Source organism: Ostrinia furnacalis, unplaced genomic scaffold (genome assembly GCF_004193835.3).
Source record: "Ostrinia furnacalis isolate ACB-3 unplaced genomic scaffold, ASM419383v2 OfSCF2303, whole genome shotgun sequence".
Lineage (NCBI taxonomy): Eukaryota > Metazoa > Arthropoda > Insecta > Lepidoptera > Crambidae > Ostrinia > Ostrinia furnacalis.
Window position 1 is genome coordinate 281713 of NW_021132542.1, and position 20406 is coordinate 302118.

Genomic DNA, 20406 nt, shown 5'->3' on the forward strand with positions numbered 1-20406 from the left:
CATTGGTAGAGCACAATTACTAAGTATAAAAAATATTGGGATCTGCAAATTATGATTCTCGAAAAGTTTTTGTGACACAATCAATATAGAATCAGTAAGAACACTAGCACAGAAAGAATAATAATGAGTACTACACTAGAGCAACTAGAGAGTGCAGTTTTTATTTACAAGAATATGGTAAAATTTCGTACAGTTGAAAGAGACAAGGACGCCCGTGTCCAGCAGTGGACTATTGGACGAGTTAGCTGATGAAAAAGATGATAATAATTCAGTGAACTTACACTTGCTCTGTACAAGTGTCCTGAACAGGGCCTGCATAGGTTATAATAAGAATTTGAATTTGAATCCAGCGACTAGTACCGAAACCTCGTAAATAAATAATAAACGGATACTTAACACTTCCTATCAACTGGTAGTGTATTTTTTTCATCGAGTAGTAGCAACACTAGAAGCTAAGTGCAAATGATTGTTTTTTTTTTTCAAATTGTGCCACAATGCATGTGTTTGTTTGTTTGTCGCTTGTAAGAACGATTTACTCGCCTCCCATTTGTTGTAAAACACGCAGTAATAGTTCTCTTAATAGTATCGTATCGTACCCATACTTAAATCAATCATAAAATAAAAGTAACGACAATGCTATTGCATTACTCTATAAAGCTCTACCTTCTCATTATTAATTCCGTTTTCCCAACGTAGGTACTTAATATCAGCGTACAAAAAACCTTAATATGTTTATCTAACTAGATTAAGGCTCTATTTGCCATTCCAGGCTGACCTATTTACTGCAATTCATTTATTTAGATTCGGATCTTGACAATACCAAGTTGCAGAAAATAGATTGGAAAATAGTTGAATAGAAGAGTAGAAGTAAGTACTGTCGATATTTCTTTAATTTTAGTTCAGAAGAAGGAACCCTAATGATTAATTCAATGTCCAGTTAGAGGAGATACAGGGGTTAGCGCAATTTAGAAAATTGCTGTAGTATGCGGACCGGCAGGACGCCTGCAGTTCCTGGTCGCCTCGAAGTGTCAGCAGACGGCGACCCATCCTCGCACATGCATCTTAATATACCTGATCCATCGGCCTTATACTGATACAATGGTAAGTTTCCCGAGACCGAATTTAAAATGTAACTTCAAAGTTTGAAAATTTATTTCAGTTTATCTATCTGCGCGTAAATGTGTTGTATAATAATCTTCTTTAATTTAAACACAGAGCTTGAAAATTAAACATACAATGGTCGAGAGGTAAAAAGTGCTAAAATATGTTGATTTTAGCACACTACATTTGAAACCCAATAGTGTTACAATTTCTACGCACACCTTCAACGATAAATTCGTAACTATCAAAGAATTCAAATCCAAAAATCCACTAATCATAATGTAATGATATTGGGATTGACAGTAAAAGGTTATCTAGCCGCTTTATTAAGTACTCCGCAATTAGTCAGTAGTAAATTATGTCCCATCAAAATTACTGACACAACGTTAAAATTCAGTAAGGATTATCCTAAACCCTAAATGAAATAACCTAATAGCGTACTTACGTTTTAGTGTTTAGCATACCTGTAAAAATGATAAATATTACAAATACGGACGAGGCAAATTAAAAGACAATAAAAACCATTATCACGTAGTGTGCTGACAATTTCGCGATGAGATTAATTTGCAAGATAATAATTCGCATGGCAAACGTTAACAATTATGTTTTGAAAAATACTTATAAGGTTACAACGCGCGCGCAGCCAAGATATTTTAGGAACCATAAACGTAAGCTTTAAATAATAAAACAATGGTTACCTGAACATACATAGCGTCATGGATCATCGTATAAAGTTTTCCTGACAATACTTATCAAATTACGAGATCAATTGATACATTAACACAGATATCACAGTTTGATTAAACTGCAGGTATTCTTCAAAAATGTACCGGTAATTTGGTTTCACTATCATACCCTAATAACACTCTGTGTCCTCTCACTGTAGTTTGTATCGAAACTTGTCTTCTGTAGTATAAAAACTCGAAATGCGCGTGGACACCGGTGGCTGCGCCCGCGATTTACCCCACCTGCGCCAGCCCCACCAAGTGTGAGTGTCGCCGCTCTACGCACTGCAAGGAAACAATTTCCACCTTTCTAACATTGCCGGATAAAACGGGTTAGTAGGGATGAACCAAGGGGCTCTATTATGCAACTCTTGGACTTGCAAACTGAGCAGGTATATAAGCTTGTGGAGCGTTCGGAAACAGTAGAAAGTAACCCAGTCTCAACAGACCAACTGTATCACAGAATCAGTCCAGCAATTGTCATCATGTACGCGAAACTCGCTGTAAGTTAACATGGATTCACCATAAATCGGGAAAAGTGAAGGATACCGTGAAGTTTTCAGTGAATTCAAGTGATAAAACTTAAACTCGAACTACCCACCTGATCCTGATAAATTCAGTGTTAGAAATTAATTCAGTGCGATTTTTAAATCTTGTTGATTTTGAAAATTTAAAAGTAATAATCTAGATTAATTCCAAACTTCAGGCTCCGTCAGGCAACTTCAGGCATGGAATTTAGTGAAAACATCTAGTTTTTAAGAAGTACTTCACAAAATTATTTACCTGCTTGCATCCTAGCTTGTAGGACTTCAAGTATATCCCCGTGTTATGTAGGAAAGTGCCTAAAACAGATGTGTCAAATTGTAATATTTTTTCAGCTCGTCGCTGTCTTGGTAGCCGTGGTCGTAGCTTCACCCACCCCCGGTGGAGGCGGACACCAGTAAGTTACCTTAAATTATGATAAATCATATCTTTTAATTATTAATTTTTATCCATAAACCAAGAAAATATTACCAAAATTAGAGTCCGCAAAGTTTTCTCTACAAACAGTTTAACTATCTTTTCACACAATATTTTGAATTAAACAAGCAAATTTTGTTTATATAAAATCTTTTTATTCATACACATAGATTATTTACTCATCAACCGACAACATCGAAAGAATGTACCGAATAACAAAAGAACTAGTTCATCTGATGCAATGTGCAATCCAATCAGCGATAATGACATAAGAACAAACGTCGCGCTAAGTAGGTCGCAAACAAACAATTTAACCAATAGAATGAACGGCAATGAACTTGTAAACTTTTTTCATAAAAGAGTTGTTATTTTCATTCACTCTTTACAGCCGGTACAGTCTAAAAATAAAGTAAATAAACCATAACGATTGTTAGGTAACATTCAAGGCCGATCGGCAAAAAATGAAGCTAACGATAGTCGCACGAAGTAAGCATCAACGAATAAAATTGCATTCTGCAGAACAGTAAAAATAGTGCAGCATAGTAACGTAATAATTTTGCTTAAAAAAATTGTAAAAACATTCAGGTGCCTTTATAACGAATTTATAGACTATAAGAAACAAAAAAAATATATAATTCTGCCGTATTTTTAACCATATCAAAGTGTCTATTTAAATAATAATCCATCAAAATTAGCTTTCATATTCTTTTTATTATTACGTAGCGTAATGAGACGATTTTAATTAGATACCCATCTGGTAATTTGTTTTAATTTTACAGTTCTGCTTGGTGATCATCACATTATAACATTGCAAAGTACCACAACATTTACGTTTAGGAATGCAGATTTGAATTAGCCAGTTTCACTTTCAATTTATGCATTCTATGGAAGCCTACGAAAGTTTCATTCATGGGTTTAAAAGTTCTCAATGAGCTTTAAGAGAACTTGAAACGCATGCGGCCATTGTTTACTTTTGTACTAAATATAGTAAATCTTTTGATGAATAAATTCCAATGGAAAATATGCATTGAATGAAACTAAATTAAATAAATAAATTGTCATTTTACAATGAGGAATGGAAAGCTCCATTTACTTTTCCGAGGAGGAAACCTCTATTTACTTTTCCGCGTTATAATTATATGTTTCCAAAAATATTATTTTATGTAGAAAATAACACTGCGAAAATTCGAAATAACTTTGCATAACTTATCACCTTCTGCGTTACGAGTACACATGTATAAATTACTGCGCATCCGTTACAGTTTCATGCTCTAGTAATGACAATGAAGAAACTTACAAGTGACGTGATGATTAATCCCGATAACAATATAATATTAATACTAAGTCAGTGAACTGTAAAAAGTTGTTATTGTAGTGAGGCTAGTGATTCTTTATTCAGGACATTATAATAAATTTTTATTGCGACAAAAGACTAGATTCGATAAATATTTTGGCGATTTTATTATTTTTGTACGTGATTAAAACTTAATTAAAAAAAATCATAATGTTCAACATGTAAAGAATATAAAACATGGTTCATTATTATTTATTATCACGAGAGCAAATAAAATAATAAAAATGATATTGTAGACAGTTTTCTAAAATTAAGTTTTTAAAATGAAATGACTTACTTGACTTAAGGTCCTATGTCCCCTAGATGGGGCAGAGGGCGTCCACAACAGTCCTCCATCGCGTTCGGTCTTGAGTTTCGCGCTTGATCTCGCTTCAGGTCTTGCCGATTTTCTTCGCCTCGTCTGCTACAGTACGCCGCCAAGTTTGCTTGGGGCGACCAAGTTTGCGTTTTCCTTGGGGGTTCCAATCCAGAGCCTGCTTAGGGATGTGATCGGGGTCCCTTCGGAGAGTGTGGCCAATCCAGTTCCACTTGCGGCGCTTGATCTGCTGGTCGATCGAAATTTCGTGGCAGCAAATAAAAATGAAATAACGGAATTATAATAATAAAATTAAATTTAACAATTTTACAGCGAATTATATTTCTGAATTTTATAGTATTTTTTATGTACAATTGTGCCACTTTTATATTTGTTGACACTGTCTTGATATTGATACTCTGCTATTTTAAGATCCTGTAATGTTTCGTCATGCACTTTGTAATGATTAAAATACAGGGTAGATTGAATAATATATAATAAATGTGTAGCAATGCAGCTCAAATGTCAATAGCGGAGCGGTGTAGCATGCGCTTGCGCTCCCTTAATCTGATGGCATGTGACGTCACCGGGCCGTAATAGCGCGTCATGTGTCACAACCGGACGATCAAACGAGCCGACTGGTTTATGTGTCGGTCTTGCTGCACTTCTGGTAATAAGTACAGCAAGTAGCATTACTGTGCGACTTTTGCATCATACAAACATTGAATGAATGAATGTTATAGATTCAATTAAAGCAAGCCAGTTTACGTTTGTAATTACGCTACTACTCTCGAGTACTACCTACCTACTGACATAATTAGTGTCGAGAGATTCGAGGAATGTTGACCACGCTAATGACTATCTAATTACACGGTACGTATGAGATCAGGCCTTGTAACGATCAAAAAGAAACAAAAGTGACTGCTTAGTTTAGGCTGGTTACGTAAAAAACATAATTGAACCACTTTCAAATGCACTAAAAATTCAGTTCGAGCCGGGTCGAGATAGTTTTAGACAATTTGTTTTGTAACTGGGATGATCTTGTAATGAGTTGCGAATATTCTCGAACGCCGACACCAGGAAGTTAAAGTGCAGTGGAACAGTTTGATGTAAATGTAGGTATAATTCACGGCCTTTGAAATGCCAAACATGATGCGATAATCTCCTCGCCTTTGTATTTACTTTCAAAGATCATTAAAGCTGATCTCGCTGCAACCAATACAGGAAGACTGCCTACTAGACTTACTAAACAGTCACTTCATCAACAGTATACTCTCATTCCGCTTCACTTTTCAATTAGCCGAGCTTATGTAATGATGATTGATTAAAACAACGAGACAGCATCTAGCAAATCCATTTGAATTCTACTTACTACGAAAATGTATGGACCATTTCTTGTAAAAGATACATCATTCGATTTCAATTCAAGTTCGTGGTAGTTTCGCTACATCCTCGAGCTACGTAAAACAGTAGACTAAAAATATGTAATTTTAACGAATCGAATTTCATAACGAACGTAACATTAGGGCGGAGAAAGTCAATTTGTACGCTGCGCCACGCGCACTCGTTCGCCTCTGACCACGCATTGTCATTGGCTAATCACCGGACGAATTATAATAAAATTGTCAAGGAATTATCTACAGCGCAGCCTTCGCGGTTGGGAACTTACGGTAATTTTAGTTGAAATGGAATTAACGTGATCTTTTGTAAGAATGGAAAAGAACAATAAAACTGCCGCGGGCAGCGTATTGAAATAGAAACATTAAGGCTGCCTATTCTGCTTTCCCCATTATTACGATTGTTGCTGTAAAAGCTCAAGGGCTTCTGCACGATCGCCGTTTACTGTTGCGGTCTGATTTTTATGTTTTCAAATTGCTTTATTATTTGAGTGATTTTTAAGCGAAGTTAAATAACCTTATAACTATTGTGCATGATCATTTCGAATATAATTCAATGCGTACAAAAACAATGTACGCATTTGTACATACAGATACAGGTACATTTTAATGTTTATTAGGCATTTATTTTGAAACTCATTAATAAAAATACTTACCTACCTAAATGTTACTTCCAAATGGTGTCCAGTGTCCAATAATAGTGATCAAACTATGCGGTTGCTTAACCCACTTCTTTTTTTCCAGCAAACACGTCACCATCCACGTGCCGTACAAGGTGCACACGATCCACCACCACCACGTCTCCAAGGTGCACGTGCCAGTCCACGTACCCGTGGTAAAGGAGGTGCCGGTCATCAAGGAGGTGCCGGTGGTGAAGCACGTCCCGGTGCACGTGGTGAAACACGTCCCCGTGCCCGTGATCAAGAAGGTGGAGGTCGAGAAGAAGGTGTACGTGCCCGTCCACACGCACCACGAACACGTTGAGGAGCACCACGGATGGGAGGGCGAGTCGCTGTCGCATGGCTGGCACTGATTGCTGAATCATCCTCGAAAGTTGTAGGTTAAGGTCAGTAAGTTCACCATTTAAGGCTCATGCTATAAAATATTTTGTACGTCACATCTTTATTATGGAATTTATGGATGAATGATGCAGTGAAATGTTTTGTTTCTATTGATCCATACCAAAATGAGCCCAATATAAAAAGTCGCAACTGCTTAAATTCTATAGTACCGTTTCCATAGTAATAGTCATAATGTGCAATAGAAAAAATCACTTCAATGAAGTAACATGAGAGCTTGCGATGAGAATCTGCAGTTTTTAGTGCTGAACAAACGCATGATTCGATTGCGGAGAAAAAATGTCTTTAACATATCATTTGTCGTTCACCAACTGCCGTAATTGCAGAAGTGCCTTACGTGATCACTTATTTATGTAACAGCACTGACTTTTACAGTCTTGTTTATTAAAGACATGGTGTTTGTCCACAGGTTTATATAAGATCACAAACACATCACAACGGTGGAAGACTCAATGGATGACTGCGTTCATCTAGATCCCGTCGCTCAGTATTGTGAAACTCGTTACCGTTATTGTTAAATAGGTATAAGAACCAAAGAAGAATAAAGATGTGTATAGTATTTTTTTACAAATGAAATAATATCTTTCATTTACCTTACCCTGATGCAAATGATACAAGTTGAATAGGATAATATAAAGTATCTATAAATGACCAAGTGGCTAGCTACCATTAAAAGTCAAAAATAAGAGTAAATAAACATATAATATTCAAAACGATAGTAAAGCTTCCTAATTTGAATTCTAAACACTGCACTATTCACAAATTACATAGTACATAGTCACTGATTCAAGCGGCATCAAATTCTCTAATGGCGTAGCAGATGAGCTCGTATGTCGTGAACGCGACTACGCTGGTTAGTTGGGCCTTGTAGATGGTAACCTTCCAGCCTCGGTACAGTCCAGTAAAACCTTCGGACTTATAGGTCTCCACAAGACAATGGGTCAGTTTCTTACACTTCAACAGGTCTTTCGATGTGCTGGGGGTTTTGTATTGCGCATCTTGTTTATGAGTCTGCAAGGAAACATTGGTCGTGTAAGACTGATTTGAATGATTGTGCTAGAAGATTAGGTTTATGATTATCTAATACCCGATTTAAATAAGTATCTTGAATCGAGAGATGGGTAAAGAGTTTGATCAAACAAAAAGGGTTGATTCTACTTCTCAAACAAAATTAAATTACTTTGTCCACAGAAAATTACCTAAATTTAAAAAAAATAATTTGTCTCCACAATAAATGACTGATTGTTGATGATAACTATAGCACATCTGTTTTGCATGGCAAAATCCGCAAAATAAAAAAACATACATAAGAAATTATAACAATGACTATTATCTTTCGTGGTAATGCGTGTAGAGCTGTTGCATTTGATGAGATTCCATTATAGTCAGCTTTATTACTCTATGTAAGTAATGGATAAGTACAGACACACGTGCTATTTTTACGGGCAATATCAATATTAATTATTTCAGCCAAGCCCTTTTAGGAATTTGTTATGTATTCATTAGTTTAGATTCAAATCTAAATCAGGAATTGCGCAACCAACTTTAATGTGGTGTGGTTCGTTTGTGCCGGCTGAGCTTCGGAGATGCCAACGATTTTATCAAATTCGGGAAGTAGGGTTTCACTGGATTTACTTTCTAAGACACGCACTGGTCTGTTGCAATGTTTACGCAATAATGGTAAGCAAGAATCATGTAGAGTAATAAATATCATGGAAACATGATCATTACTCAGGTAAATTATTGTCAGTGCAGTAATGGTCTAGGCTGCGCAATGCTTGCAGGCGACACGCGATACAAACAACACTGTGATGGCGGACTCGTAATTTTTCCCCTTGCTCCTGGCGTACTCTAATGGCAAAATTGTGAACACATTGGTTATCATCTTTTATGGCCTCAAAACGTGGGTTTGCTCGTTTATTGGAAAATTTTCTACATCTCTTCTAATGGTAGTCCATAGCAGCTTTCTCAAAGAAACACCACACCACAGAGCATGATCTCCCGCATTTTCATTCATTGTACAAAAATTGATGCTGAAATACTTTTTAATAAATCTTTGTAAAGCGGATAGTAAAATGTATAAGATTTATATTTATGGAAGTAAAGCAAACCAATAATACGAGTACTACCTACCTAGTATGCATATTGGGAACAGAAGCGCTGGTAGGGTAAAAAGATTATGAGACATATCCTTAAGAGCAAAATGACGATTTGTAAGAACTATTTATAATAAAGAAATTTTGACTTTGACTTTGACTTACCTACCTAAGCATAAAACGGAGGTAGTAGGCAAGGTTAATGGTAATTTTGGGCATAAAATGTAAAACAATATGCATTTCGTAACAAGTTTCAATTATTATGCCAAGTTTGTATTAAATAACGTTTCATAGAGTTTCTCTTAATAACATTTTCGACCTTGCTTACATTACATTAGTAGTTTCTTTGCATTTTATGTTTAGTGTACTAAACTGGCCAATTATCTAACAGTTAATATTTCAGGATTTAATTTTCTATGATCATGCTATTGCCATGGTTAAATTGGTCTAAGTTAAGAAATACCTATTAAGACATTGCGTTATACATATTGAAAATAGTATGATTGCTAGATTATTTTCATAAAACAGTGCTTTCTCTGACATGGAATAAAAACAGATTACCTACGGCGATTTGTAGCCTCCTTTTAGCGAGGTCGAACGGGTAGGTCAGCGACTTGGAGACGAAGCCGGACACGCTCCCGGCGAGGGTGCTGGCGACCACCAGATACTCCGGCCGGTGCACGTTGCCCGGCGCGTGCTTGCAGTCCCCAGCCGAGCAGTCGCTCAGGTAGTGCAAGATTCCTTGCTGCACCATTCGGAACACGCTGAACGAGATGCCCACGGCTGGACCCATCTGTGGGTTTGCGAAGCTCTGTATGATTGGTGAAGCTTGACTGAGTACGATGACGTATTCCACTTTGAGCACCCGCACGAATAGCACCAAGCCGATTCCACTTAGTGCATCTTTTGATATAAAAATTCACGAAAAACACCTGCCCACAGTATCGTGCTCTAAGTGGAATAGGTCAGGTGCTATTCGTGGGGGTGCTATTTGGGAGGGTGCTCAAAGTGGAATACGTCAGTACGATTGATCCTACTCGTAAATAATTCATTATACTTAGTATTCGTACCTCTTGCTTGATAGCAAATGTTTTGCCGTATAAAAATTATATGGGTGTCAGAAGGTTATTAAATGGTATTAGGGCATGTAATATCGGTAGGTTTTCAATTCCGATATTGGATTCCGATATTAGATCTCAATATCGGAATTCCGATATTAATATCGGAATTGAGTTCATGTGCTATAAAATTAATATTTGGTTATATTCGGAAGAATTCTGGATTGTTTACAATAAAATAATGATTTTAATCAAAATCTTTAATTTTGTACAAAACATGTGACAAGAGGCAAATGAGCAGACGGATGACCTGATAATCAATGGTTACTGATAATGAGCCTATATGGACTAGCAAATAAATAATTAAAGTGTTTTTGTAAAATCACAGGTATCAAACAAACTTTTACTCCTTCATTATATTATTACCTACCCTGTTTTATGTTGGCGGAACGAATTTTAGAGTCATTCAAATCACGTGTTACAAAAATTGTAGAGAGTGGTAAAAACTTGAATATGCTTGTAATTTGTTCCTTTTTGATTATCGATGTACCTACAACTCACAAAACCACGAGCCATCATCATCATCATGTCAGCCATAGGACGTTCACTGCTGAACACAGGCTCCGACGCTGATTTTCACAATGGTCGGTTGGTGGCGGCCTGCATCCAGCGCCTTCCTGCTATCTTTATGAGGTCGTCGGTCCACCTTGTGGTTATGAATCCTACGCTGCGCTTTCCGGTACGTGGCCTACACTTCAGAACCTTTCTGCCTCATCGTCCGTCTGTTTTGCGTACTAAGGCAGAACCGTTGGAAGACCTTATCAGAATTCTCGAAGACCTTTATCGAGTTTGCCAACAGGTAGGCCTTCGGATGAATATGGAAAAAACGAAGCATATATCGAATGTCTGTGTTGCTCCTTACCCAGTTTCGGTTAGGAGCTCGATTCTCGAGATTGTTGACAAGTAAGTATGTCTATCTCGGACAAACGATCAGCTAGGTAGTTAGATACAATTTCGAGAAAGAAGTAAATCATATTTCATTCATAAATTCAAAGCACATATTAAAAGTACCTTAATGAAAAAGGGCTACTATAAAGTCAATGATTATTTAAAAGATAAAAATGTTTGGGATACGACTGCCTAGCTCGCATAAATATTTATAACTTTGTACATTTTAAAGCATGTAAACCTTTGAAAAGGAGGCTGACAATAGTGACTGAGTTTCTTGCGCTGCTTCTTCTCAGCTCTGGCCCAATTATTGTCCTGAAGCAGTGGTAGGGTTAATACTGGGACGTGTAAAAGTTCTTTTTTAAGCCTATTTACAGAAATAAATGAGTTTTAATCGTCGAATACGAAGACGAAAGTCTTCAATTAGTGTGTGTTACCAGTGATGATATACGGCTCGAAAACGTGGCCTTTGAATATATGGCACAACGTGCTATGGAGAGGGATAAGCTTGGTGTTTCTTTACGAGATCTAATCAGAAATGAGGAGCTCCGTAAACTAACTAAGGTCGCTGACATAGCCCGACGGATTAGCAAGCTGAAGTGGCAATGGGCAGGGCACATAGTACGCAGAACTGACGGACCATAGTCCAGTAAAATTAATGTTTGAAAGGGAGTTGAGATGTCGTTCTTTGTTGACCAAGTACCTAAGGCAAAAGCTAAAATTGATTTAGAACAAGTTAAATTAAACATAAATAGTAAAGATATTAAAATATTTGCAATGGAACAAAAAGTGATGGTGAGAGACATGAGAAAATCATTGGTCCTTGCCAATCATGTACTTTGGGCTTTGTGGCAGGTTGTGGCGAGCTTAAACGCTTTGTTTAAAATTTCAATTAAAACTTTTATCTGATTCCGATATTACGATATTGGGTCGCTCAATATCGGAATTGAAATATCGGATCTCGCAGTCCGAGATTCCGATATTACGAGATTCCGAGATTCCGATATTCATGCCCTAAATGGTATGAGCTTTAAAATACTCCTTGTTCAAAAAATACCACAAAGTAGTAGTAGGACACATTTGGTCTGGAAGTGATTGTACCGTTGCCGCGTTGACTCTAATCAGGCGTTATGAATACTTATATTTGAAAGTTCATTTATTTACCTACATACTGATAAATAAGTAGTATTATTTTATTAGAAAGTAAAGTGTCATATCAAGATTTCGGAGCTATTGTTGAACACTAAGACTGAGATAATGTTTTTAACACTCAGGAGTAGCAGTACCTACCTGCCTAATGCGACCATGAAAGAGCATTTAACAAGTGGTTTACCTGCAACAAGGAAGCTGACAAGCCTTCATAGAAGGCAAAGATGCCACCGGATTTGTAGACCTTTTTAGCCCCGTTGAAGAACCCTCGGTACTGCTCTTTGACGATCATTTGCCGTACACGAACCACTTCAAGGGGGATAACAAGGGCAGCACTGCAGCCTCCCGCGAAAGACCCACAGCAAAACATCATAAATGGTCTGCAAGAAAAAAATACAATTAAAAAGAATTAATTTTGTGACAGTATAATAATAAATATTCAAAAAGCAAGCGGAATAAAAAGTATCTGAAAATTCATATCGCTATAGGAAAATTAGAAATAAACAGGGCTTTTACCAGAAAACTAGTTACGTTACCTAAATACAGTAATTATTTAACTTTATAGCTTTACATCAATAAGTTTAGTTCTCGACTTCAATATAATAATTATGCCTGTGTGTTGGAACGCCCGAAGGAAATATCAACTCAAACTTGTTGTCGCGTGGATTGTTGCATGAGTGATAAATGCTTACGACGAGCACTTACTTGAATTTGTCGTCAATTGATGCATTTGAAACAAATTTTGTTGATAATTCGTATACATAAAACTGACTGCTCACTGAAAGGATAGAATGGATCTGAAAAAAAATATATAAAAAAATAAGTCCTTTCAATTTTCGTAATTTCCCTAAGGATGTAAAGGACTCTCACCTGGCCAAGGTTATGACCATGCCAGAATGCAGTAATCCCCTCTTCGGCGAAGATCTTCCTGGTGGTAGAGAACCACTTGTCCGAATAAGCGTGAGATTGTTTCTTTTGCAACTGTGTCCGTATTTTAACCACATCCAAAGGTTGGGTTATGAACCGCGTAGTCACGCCAGATATGCAACCGGCAATAAGTTTTTGATGTGGCGTCATTGTGTCATTTTGTTGGTATCCCACCATTTGTGTAGATGCATGGTGGGCAGAGACAGCGAGCAGGCTCACTAGGGCTGCTCTGTCGGTTCATACCTTCTTCCAATCATGCACATCTTGCACCAATGACTGTATTGACAGAAAACATGCCACACATTGACATTGAACTTGCGGAATGTCGAAAGACTGACATTGACGACTGGCTTGTCGTCACTCGCCACAAAAGAGTATGAACGCCTTGTCATCACTATCTATGAACGTAATTCTAATAAAAACTGCTTTTGAAAGTAATTTTTTGATTTATAAAATAACCGCCAACCAACCAACCAACCGATTCGAGAGGAGAAGACGCTAGTTTTATCCCCGTCAATCCTCGACTATTGTGGTAAACCCACTCCTGATATAATCATACTCATATCTTTAACTTTAATTGCCCACAAGTGTCTTATCAACTTTTTGAGCACAAGATTTTCGGTCTGTTCTATGTAAAAAATGTTGGTAAAATTGAGAGAATAATAGACTGCCGTTTGGTGCAGTGTGCATTGATTTGTACTAGACTAGGTACCAAGCCACGAGGTCGTGGTTTCGATCCTCGTTCAGTACAAATATTTGTGTGCATGAAAGAACTCAACTGTTTATACTGATCTACAGTATTTTTGTATCCGTTGTCTGATACAAGCTCTCCTTAGTCTGGGACGAGACGGCGCGGCGGCGAAGTGTTTAATGTCTAAGAATATTTATTTATTATTATTATTATAAAATCAATTTTGAAATATATTTAACCGATAGAATGATTCAACAAATGAATGCAAGCTACTATCAATTTATCAAAACTAATTGGAGAACGCAAGTAAACAGATCGATTCATATTGACCAGCCTATACAGATCCGTAGCTTGATAAGTACAGTATTTTTCATATTTATTGGTAAAAACAGATAAGTAATTTATTTCCTATCTATATGTCTCATTATACTGGTCATTTCTCCTGTTATTTGAATATTGAGAGTTGATATGGAATGATAAGAATCAATCAATGAGATTGCAACTCGTTTAACTTTGAACAGGTTGAAAGGACAATATAAGATTGTAGAGTTAGAGTACTTTGGGGACATGGGAATTAAAATTGGCAAGAAAAAGATGAATTGCATTTTACAGTGGAGGTTGACTGACAATTACATTATGTAGACTACTAGATCCCTAAAACAATTATTCATATTCTGTAGAGTCTACAGTGTAGACTATGTGCCAAGTCTCAAGACGGTAGACAGCAAAAATGTTCACCGTTTGTTTTTTTCTGTATTAGTTAAGGTATACAAGTGTAAATGCTAATGTATGTTGAATTCAATAAATTATTTGTATAATTTGTTAGTCTAACTAACCTAACTAAGGGATTTGCTGTCTGACACACTGGAAGGATGCAATTTCCGGTCAGGTCAAAGTTAACGCAGCCTGCACATAATTTATGATTACTTTGACCTGACCGCAGACTGCATCCAGTGTGACATGTCCTAAGAAGGATGCATTTTAAATATATTATTTTTGGATAAAGCGTAATAATTCCTGAAAGGTGGATAAAGTTCATGAATAGGTCAATTTTCCACATGGCTGCTTGCAAACAAAATAATTTAGATCTATCAGAGATGTGTCACCAATTTTCTTCAAAGGGCTGATAGGTAATTTTATAAGTGGGCGGCTAATGGATGGGGAAGGCAGCATTGCCTATCTTGATAGCGAAGTTCAGTAATTAAATGGACCATAATGGAGCGCTTGTCATTTACAGGTGATGTTACTTGCTTAGTCGGTATATCGGGGGCGTCACTTCGAACAGTCCGCGTAGTGTTCCGGACGTTCCATACCTTTGACAAATTATTAAGTTAAAGTACAAATAATTGCAAATAATACAATGCGTTTGATTAAGATGGACAGTGGATATTAGGAGCTTCTTGAGGTGAGAAGGCTTTTTGTCTTTTTTTACTGTTTTTTTTTGCGAAATGTTTTCATTTTTTGGTACTTTCTTGAGAATTGTTAAAAATTCAAGCGTAATTTAAATTAAATTATTATTTATGTTTTTGCAGTATCTATTGTATAACATGTTACATGAGTATTTTCGTTTTAAAATTTATCTAATCTGCTTCACTCTATTCTTCTGCCAGAGAAGTTTTGTATGCTTTCATTTCATTGCGTCTAGCTGAACTATCTAGGTAGGTAGCTCAATAATATAATTAGACTTTAGAAGTTTAGAGGTAATTATTCAATGTTATTCGATTGATTTTATGGAATCTGAGTGTATTTAAGATCGTCTCGTTCTTTTATTCATAATATAATCTGACCTATTAGGTATTACTGAAGAAATGTTAAATTAATTATAGCACCTTTAATTTTAATGGTAAAAGTATTTACTTTTAGCATTTTATTGCTTTCGGAATGTTTGAATAATTAGGTCCAGCCTTATTTCCCACTATGCGTTGTCAATTGATTGTACAAGCTTTAGAATATTTATTATACAGGGTGGCCAAAACAGTGAAGTCTAAAAGAAAAATTTAGATTCCTTACACCAAGGTGCATCTAAATCACCCCCATGTAGGTATGCTCTACTATTTTGCTTATTTTACGAGATAGAGTTAATTTTGTGATATTTTAAAATCTTATGACCTAGTTGACGCTTTAATTTTTTTTATCTTTTTTTTTGGTTGACTTTTCTCAGATTTCTTTTTTTGACAGATTCGTTATTAGTTGCAGATGTTTGAAAAAATAATCACATTCCTATCTTTGATGCAAGATACAAAAGTATTGCTACAGACATTAAAATTATGCTTTTAGCAGAACACTATCAAATTTTCAACTTAAAAGTTTAAATAAAAAATAGAACTTCTATAGGTCCAAAACCATTTTAAAAACTGCGCAGTTTCCTGAACATTCATAAGCCTACAAGGTCATAAGATTTTAAAATATCACAAAATTAACTTTATCTCCTAAACTAAGAAAATCGTAGAACATAAATGGGGGTGATTTAGATACACCTTGATGTAAGGAATCTAAATTTTTCTTTTAGACCTTACTGTTTTGGCCACCCTGTATAGGAAGACAAGTTAGGATAGACCGTACTATAAGGGGTGCGATGGTGAGGGACCTCCTCGTGGTGCACCCTGGGCAACGTCCGCGTGGTCTGTTCACGCGGGCGGCTAACTTCTCACCTGCGCGGCAGGTCTCGTCAACTCGGCGGGCCTGTCGGGCAACCCGTAACCCACAATTGAGTGGGCCGGGGGCCGTCGAGGCATTTGCCCGGGCCACGATGCAGGGGACATCTTTAAAAACCCCCACAGGTGGGGGCTGGCGGGGCGTTTGCCCGGGCCCATTCTTTGGAGGGCCGCTCTCGGTACCTCTCTGATCAGCAGAGCTGACCGAGCAGCGGCATAGAGCAGACCGTAACCCGCTACGGCGGGCCGGGGGTCCTGTTTTACCAGGGCCGCGAGGAGAAAACCTCTATAAAAAACAACTGGAGGAGGGGATTGGGGGTTCCCTCGAAGCCAGAGAGGCTTGCTCGTGAGCGAGCCTCTAGCCTGAGGCGGAGCTGCGGACGAATGTCCAACCAGGACAATAACTCGCGGCTCCGTTTCTTTGGGCTCTGGTGGAAACCGTCGGGTTTTAGTGGGTAGGCCAAAAAAAAAAAAAAAAAAAAAAAGACCGTACTATAAAGGTAAACAAATATTTGATAGTATATTATTATACATACGCATACATAAATATTATAGTCACACACATTATTATTGTACTTCATGCACATACTATTATAAGTTTGACCTTGTGCCCAATTACGTTTTGAAAGAATGGTGGCTTCGAACCAAAACAACAACAGTTTGGTGGTAATTAATATAACTGTTATTCAGTGCACGAATCAAATTGATATTAGACATATTATCACATTAAAGAAGTTGAGTAGTTTGAAGATTTTAAAATCCGCTTTAAGTTTGGATGAGTGTGTTTAGGCAATCAACAATTTCATTTAATACCTGTACCACAGAATCCTGTACCTACTTACCTACGTAATGTAGGTACAACCTCAAACAGAGAATAAAATAGTGGGTATAGAAGGCGTCATTTTAAATAATCATTTAGCTTTTGGATGGATTTAGTTTATGCCTTCACTTAGTTATTTATATCCGATCCCAAACTGATCGATACAAATTCAATAATGCACTGCGCACTGGTTATTATCCGAGGCAGAAAAAAATTAAATTAAACTTTTTAAAGACAGAAATATTTGATTTGGTTGATGACGTCACAAAGACGGCAAGAAGAACTTTTCTTTTTTTTGCACATCTCTTGCATTTACGACTTATGGGTAGTTCTACAAATCAGGGAATTTTACGAGGCTCAACTTGCAGCTCCTTAAATTACCAATGAATAGTTCTCGTTTTAGGGTATTAATAAAGTTTAACTCACATAGTACTTGGTCACTGAATTTCAACACGTTTTAATAAAAACATCCCAGACAAAAATGGCTTCAAATGGGAAAAATTTTCATTTCCCTGTGGGGTGACATTCCAGAATTCATGATGTAAATCACAATAAAAAATATATAAAAATATAATTAGTCAAAAATAACATTTTATTGAAAGTAACCATTAGTGTATCTTTCATTTAACCTATATGGATTATGTTTGAATTCCCTATTTACATAATATTTTGATTGCTGAACAAAGGCGATACGAATTAAGTATCACTTCCCTGCCACCTATAAACACGTTAAAATCTGTAACAAAACAAAGGGTAAGCCACGTTGTCGTTCTTATGTATTTAACTATGCAGTTAAGTTCGCCTAGTGAAACGTTTATTTCGCCCAAATCGTCAGTCAGTTAGACGCAGCTACGCTGTTATCATCGTCTGTCGTGTCTGGGCCAGACAACTTCTCACTCATCTGTTACGTATTTATAACAGTATTTTATATTATGTTAGGGCAATTATGAAACAATATTGTCAAACTCGCTTGCGTCCATTGACTGATAATATTAAATTTGATATGAAGTTTATATAATTCATGATTTTGGCAAAATACATCAAAAATCTCACTTCCCTGTGTATCATTTCCCTGGGTTTACGAAGAAAATGGAAAAGTTAATATCGACTAACCAGCAAAACTTACTGCCATATAAAGGCATTTTATAAATACACTAAGTGCAGGCAAATGCATATGTTACAGGAAATGTATGAATTCTAGGAATTGTATACTATTCCTAGGAAATGTATACAATTCCGAAGCTATTTAGGAAATGTATAAAATATTGCTTCAGAGATTTTTTAATACGCACATATCCTAGGACATGTATACTTTTCCTAGGAATTTTATAGAATTCCAATATTGTATTAGGAAATGTATAAAATTAAGCGGCACAAGCGCGGTCGTGTGATCGGGTGCCCCTCAGTACGCCTAAAATTTCATTTAGACAAACCACATTGACCGAAGGTATTTTTAACTCACAACTATTATTGTTTAGCCTGAAAGTTGTTTTCGCACTATTATACTTTGGCGGATAAAAAATTTGCCTATTGGCATACCTTTCTTTCGGCATCACGCATATTACGCTGAAGTATTGGAAAACCCTAATTTTAACATCTCTTTTGTTAAACTATTATTGACATGAAGGTTTTAGCTGTCATGTAGCTGGATAACAAAGTCTCGGTTAGGTTAGGTTAGACTTGCGACCTTACACATACACAGCGGCCGCGGCGCGGTAGCGCCATTTAAGTTTCGGAGAAAAAAAAAGAAATCTTAATTACATTTCCGATTGCTGTTTAGGAAATGTGTAAATTTCCTAGGAAATGTGTCTAATATAATTTACACCACACATTTCCGGGTGATTTTAGGACTTATACACAAATCCTAGGAATTGTATACAATGACGGATTTCATACATTTCCTGTAACACATACACTCCATTGAAACTGGATACTCCATTTTGACTTGCTTGACTCTATACAAACTTTTAGCTGTTTTTGCAGTAACGTGTACGAGCACTTCCAAATAGGCATCGTAAAATATTCTTCCATGAAAGCAGATGTTGATGACGCTTAAACTGAATCTGAAACTGAGACCAGTAATGCCTGCAACACCAGTATTTTGATTCATCAGACTTGGTTGACCTTACGAGTGTACTGGGACTGAATGAACATTGATGATCCTGATGGATTGCTGGAGATGCCGAAATTAGATACTAACGAATTGTTTCCAGTCGAAGAAAAGCGTCGAAGAAAGAAGAGGAAGATAATAGAAGGAGATACGAATAGTAGGGAAAAGTCAAAGAGATCAGGTGACGGAAAAAGAAGCAACCTAAATGAGTTCCATGTTCAATTGATAGTGGACCTTTATGATGCACATAAAAGTATTTTTTATTAATTTTAGAATAAAGACTATAAACTCAAATGCATCTTTCAGTTAAATTTTCACTATCCTGTATATGTTCTCACTTCCCTGTCCATCGAAAATAGAAAAACCGCTATAAAATCAATATTTATCATAATTTTGTCTGGCCCGTTAAAAATTGGATATGTTGTAGTATATTCTCGGTCTTTAGTCACTGTTTATACTGATTACTAACAAAAACTGGAGATTCATTTTATGGTCCTAAATAATTCCACCGTGAGTAGAACTACCCTTATGACAATGAATTGAGTAAAAAAGTAAACTACTTAATAAGAATACAAAATAAAAATATCTAAATACATATATCATCTTGGACGTTATTCGTCCAAGTAGGTATATCATAGATATCATGTGATAAATGTATTGAATCAAAGTACCTACCTACCTACTTATCCTTTGTTCAATAAACGTTAATGAGGCAAAGTAATATGTATATTAAGTTAGAAAACTTTGTACCTACCTACGAAAAGAAAAGTAATTATTTCCATATCTCATCTATGTATACAACCGGTAGTTTTCCAACTTAATTTAGGTCGGTTCTTGATTAGCACGCGACCAATTTTGGGCAATCAATTTTATTAATAACCGCCCGCACTTTAAGTACCTTACCAATAAATATTTGCCCGGTAAAGTAATGAACGTGGGCAAGATAAGAAAATGACTTAATGGCTACCTACCACTACCAGTAATTAATCATGGCGTAGGTAGGTATATTCATTATAACGTTTTTAGTACGAATAGTAAGAAA

General features: G+C 36.5%; 2 protein-coding genes across 4 annotated transcripts; one reads left to right on the forward strand and one right to left on the reverse strand.

The window, feature by feature from the left end:
• The first annotated feature begins 726 nt into the window (after positions 1 to 726).
• LOC114354985 (uncharacterized) lies at positions 727 to 7487 on the forward strand. Of its 2 annotated transcripts, none has more exons than XM_028307615.1 (4): positions 727 to 1101; positions 2705 to 2766; positions 6577 to 6898; positions 7321 to 7487. In XM_028307615.1, exons 1-3 carry the CDS (start codon positions 1099 to 1101, stop codon positions 6863 to 6865), a joined length of 354 nt encoding a protein of 117 aa, XP_028163416.1. In that variant the 5' UTR covers positions 727 to 1098; the 3' UTR covers positions 6866 to 6898; positions 7321 to 7487. The 2 variants fall into 2 exon arrangements, with proteins under 2 accessions (XP_028163416.1, XP_028163415.1); XM_028307614.1 differs by lacking the exon at positions 727 to 1101 and adding an exon at positions 1788 to 2329.
• Positions 7488 to 7594: 107 nt separating this feature from the next.
• On the reverse strand, positions 7595 to 13895 carry LOC114354969 (mitochondrial thiamine pyrophosphate carrier). Of its 2 annotated transcripts, none has more exons than XM_028307590.1 (5): positions 13033 to 13895; positions 12868 to 12959; positions 12347 to 12542; positions 9573 to 9800; positions 7595 to 7922 (listed from the first exon to the last, which is right to left on the reverse strand). In XM_028307590.1, exons 1-5 carry the CDS (start codon positions 13264 to 13266, stop codon positions 7698 to 7700), a joined length of 975 nt encoding a protein of 324 aa, XP_028163391.1. In that variant the 5' UTR covers positions 13267 to 13895; the 3' UTR covers positions 7595 to 7697. The 2 variants fall into 2 exon arrangements, with proteins under 2 accessions (XP_028163391.1, XP_028163390.1); XM_028307589.1 differs by having other exon boundaries at positions 9573 to 9818.
• Between the last annotated feature and the right edge of the window lie 6511 nt (positions 13896 to 20406).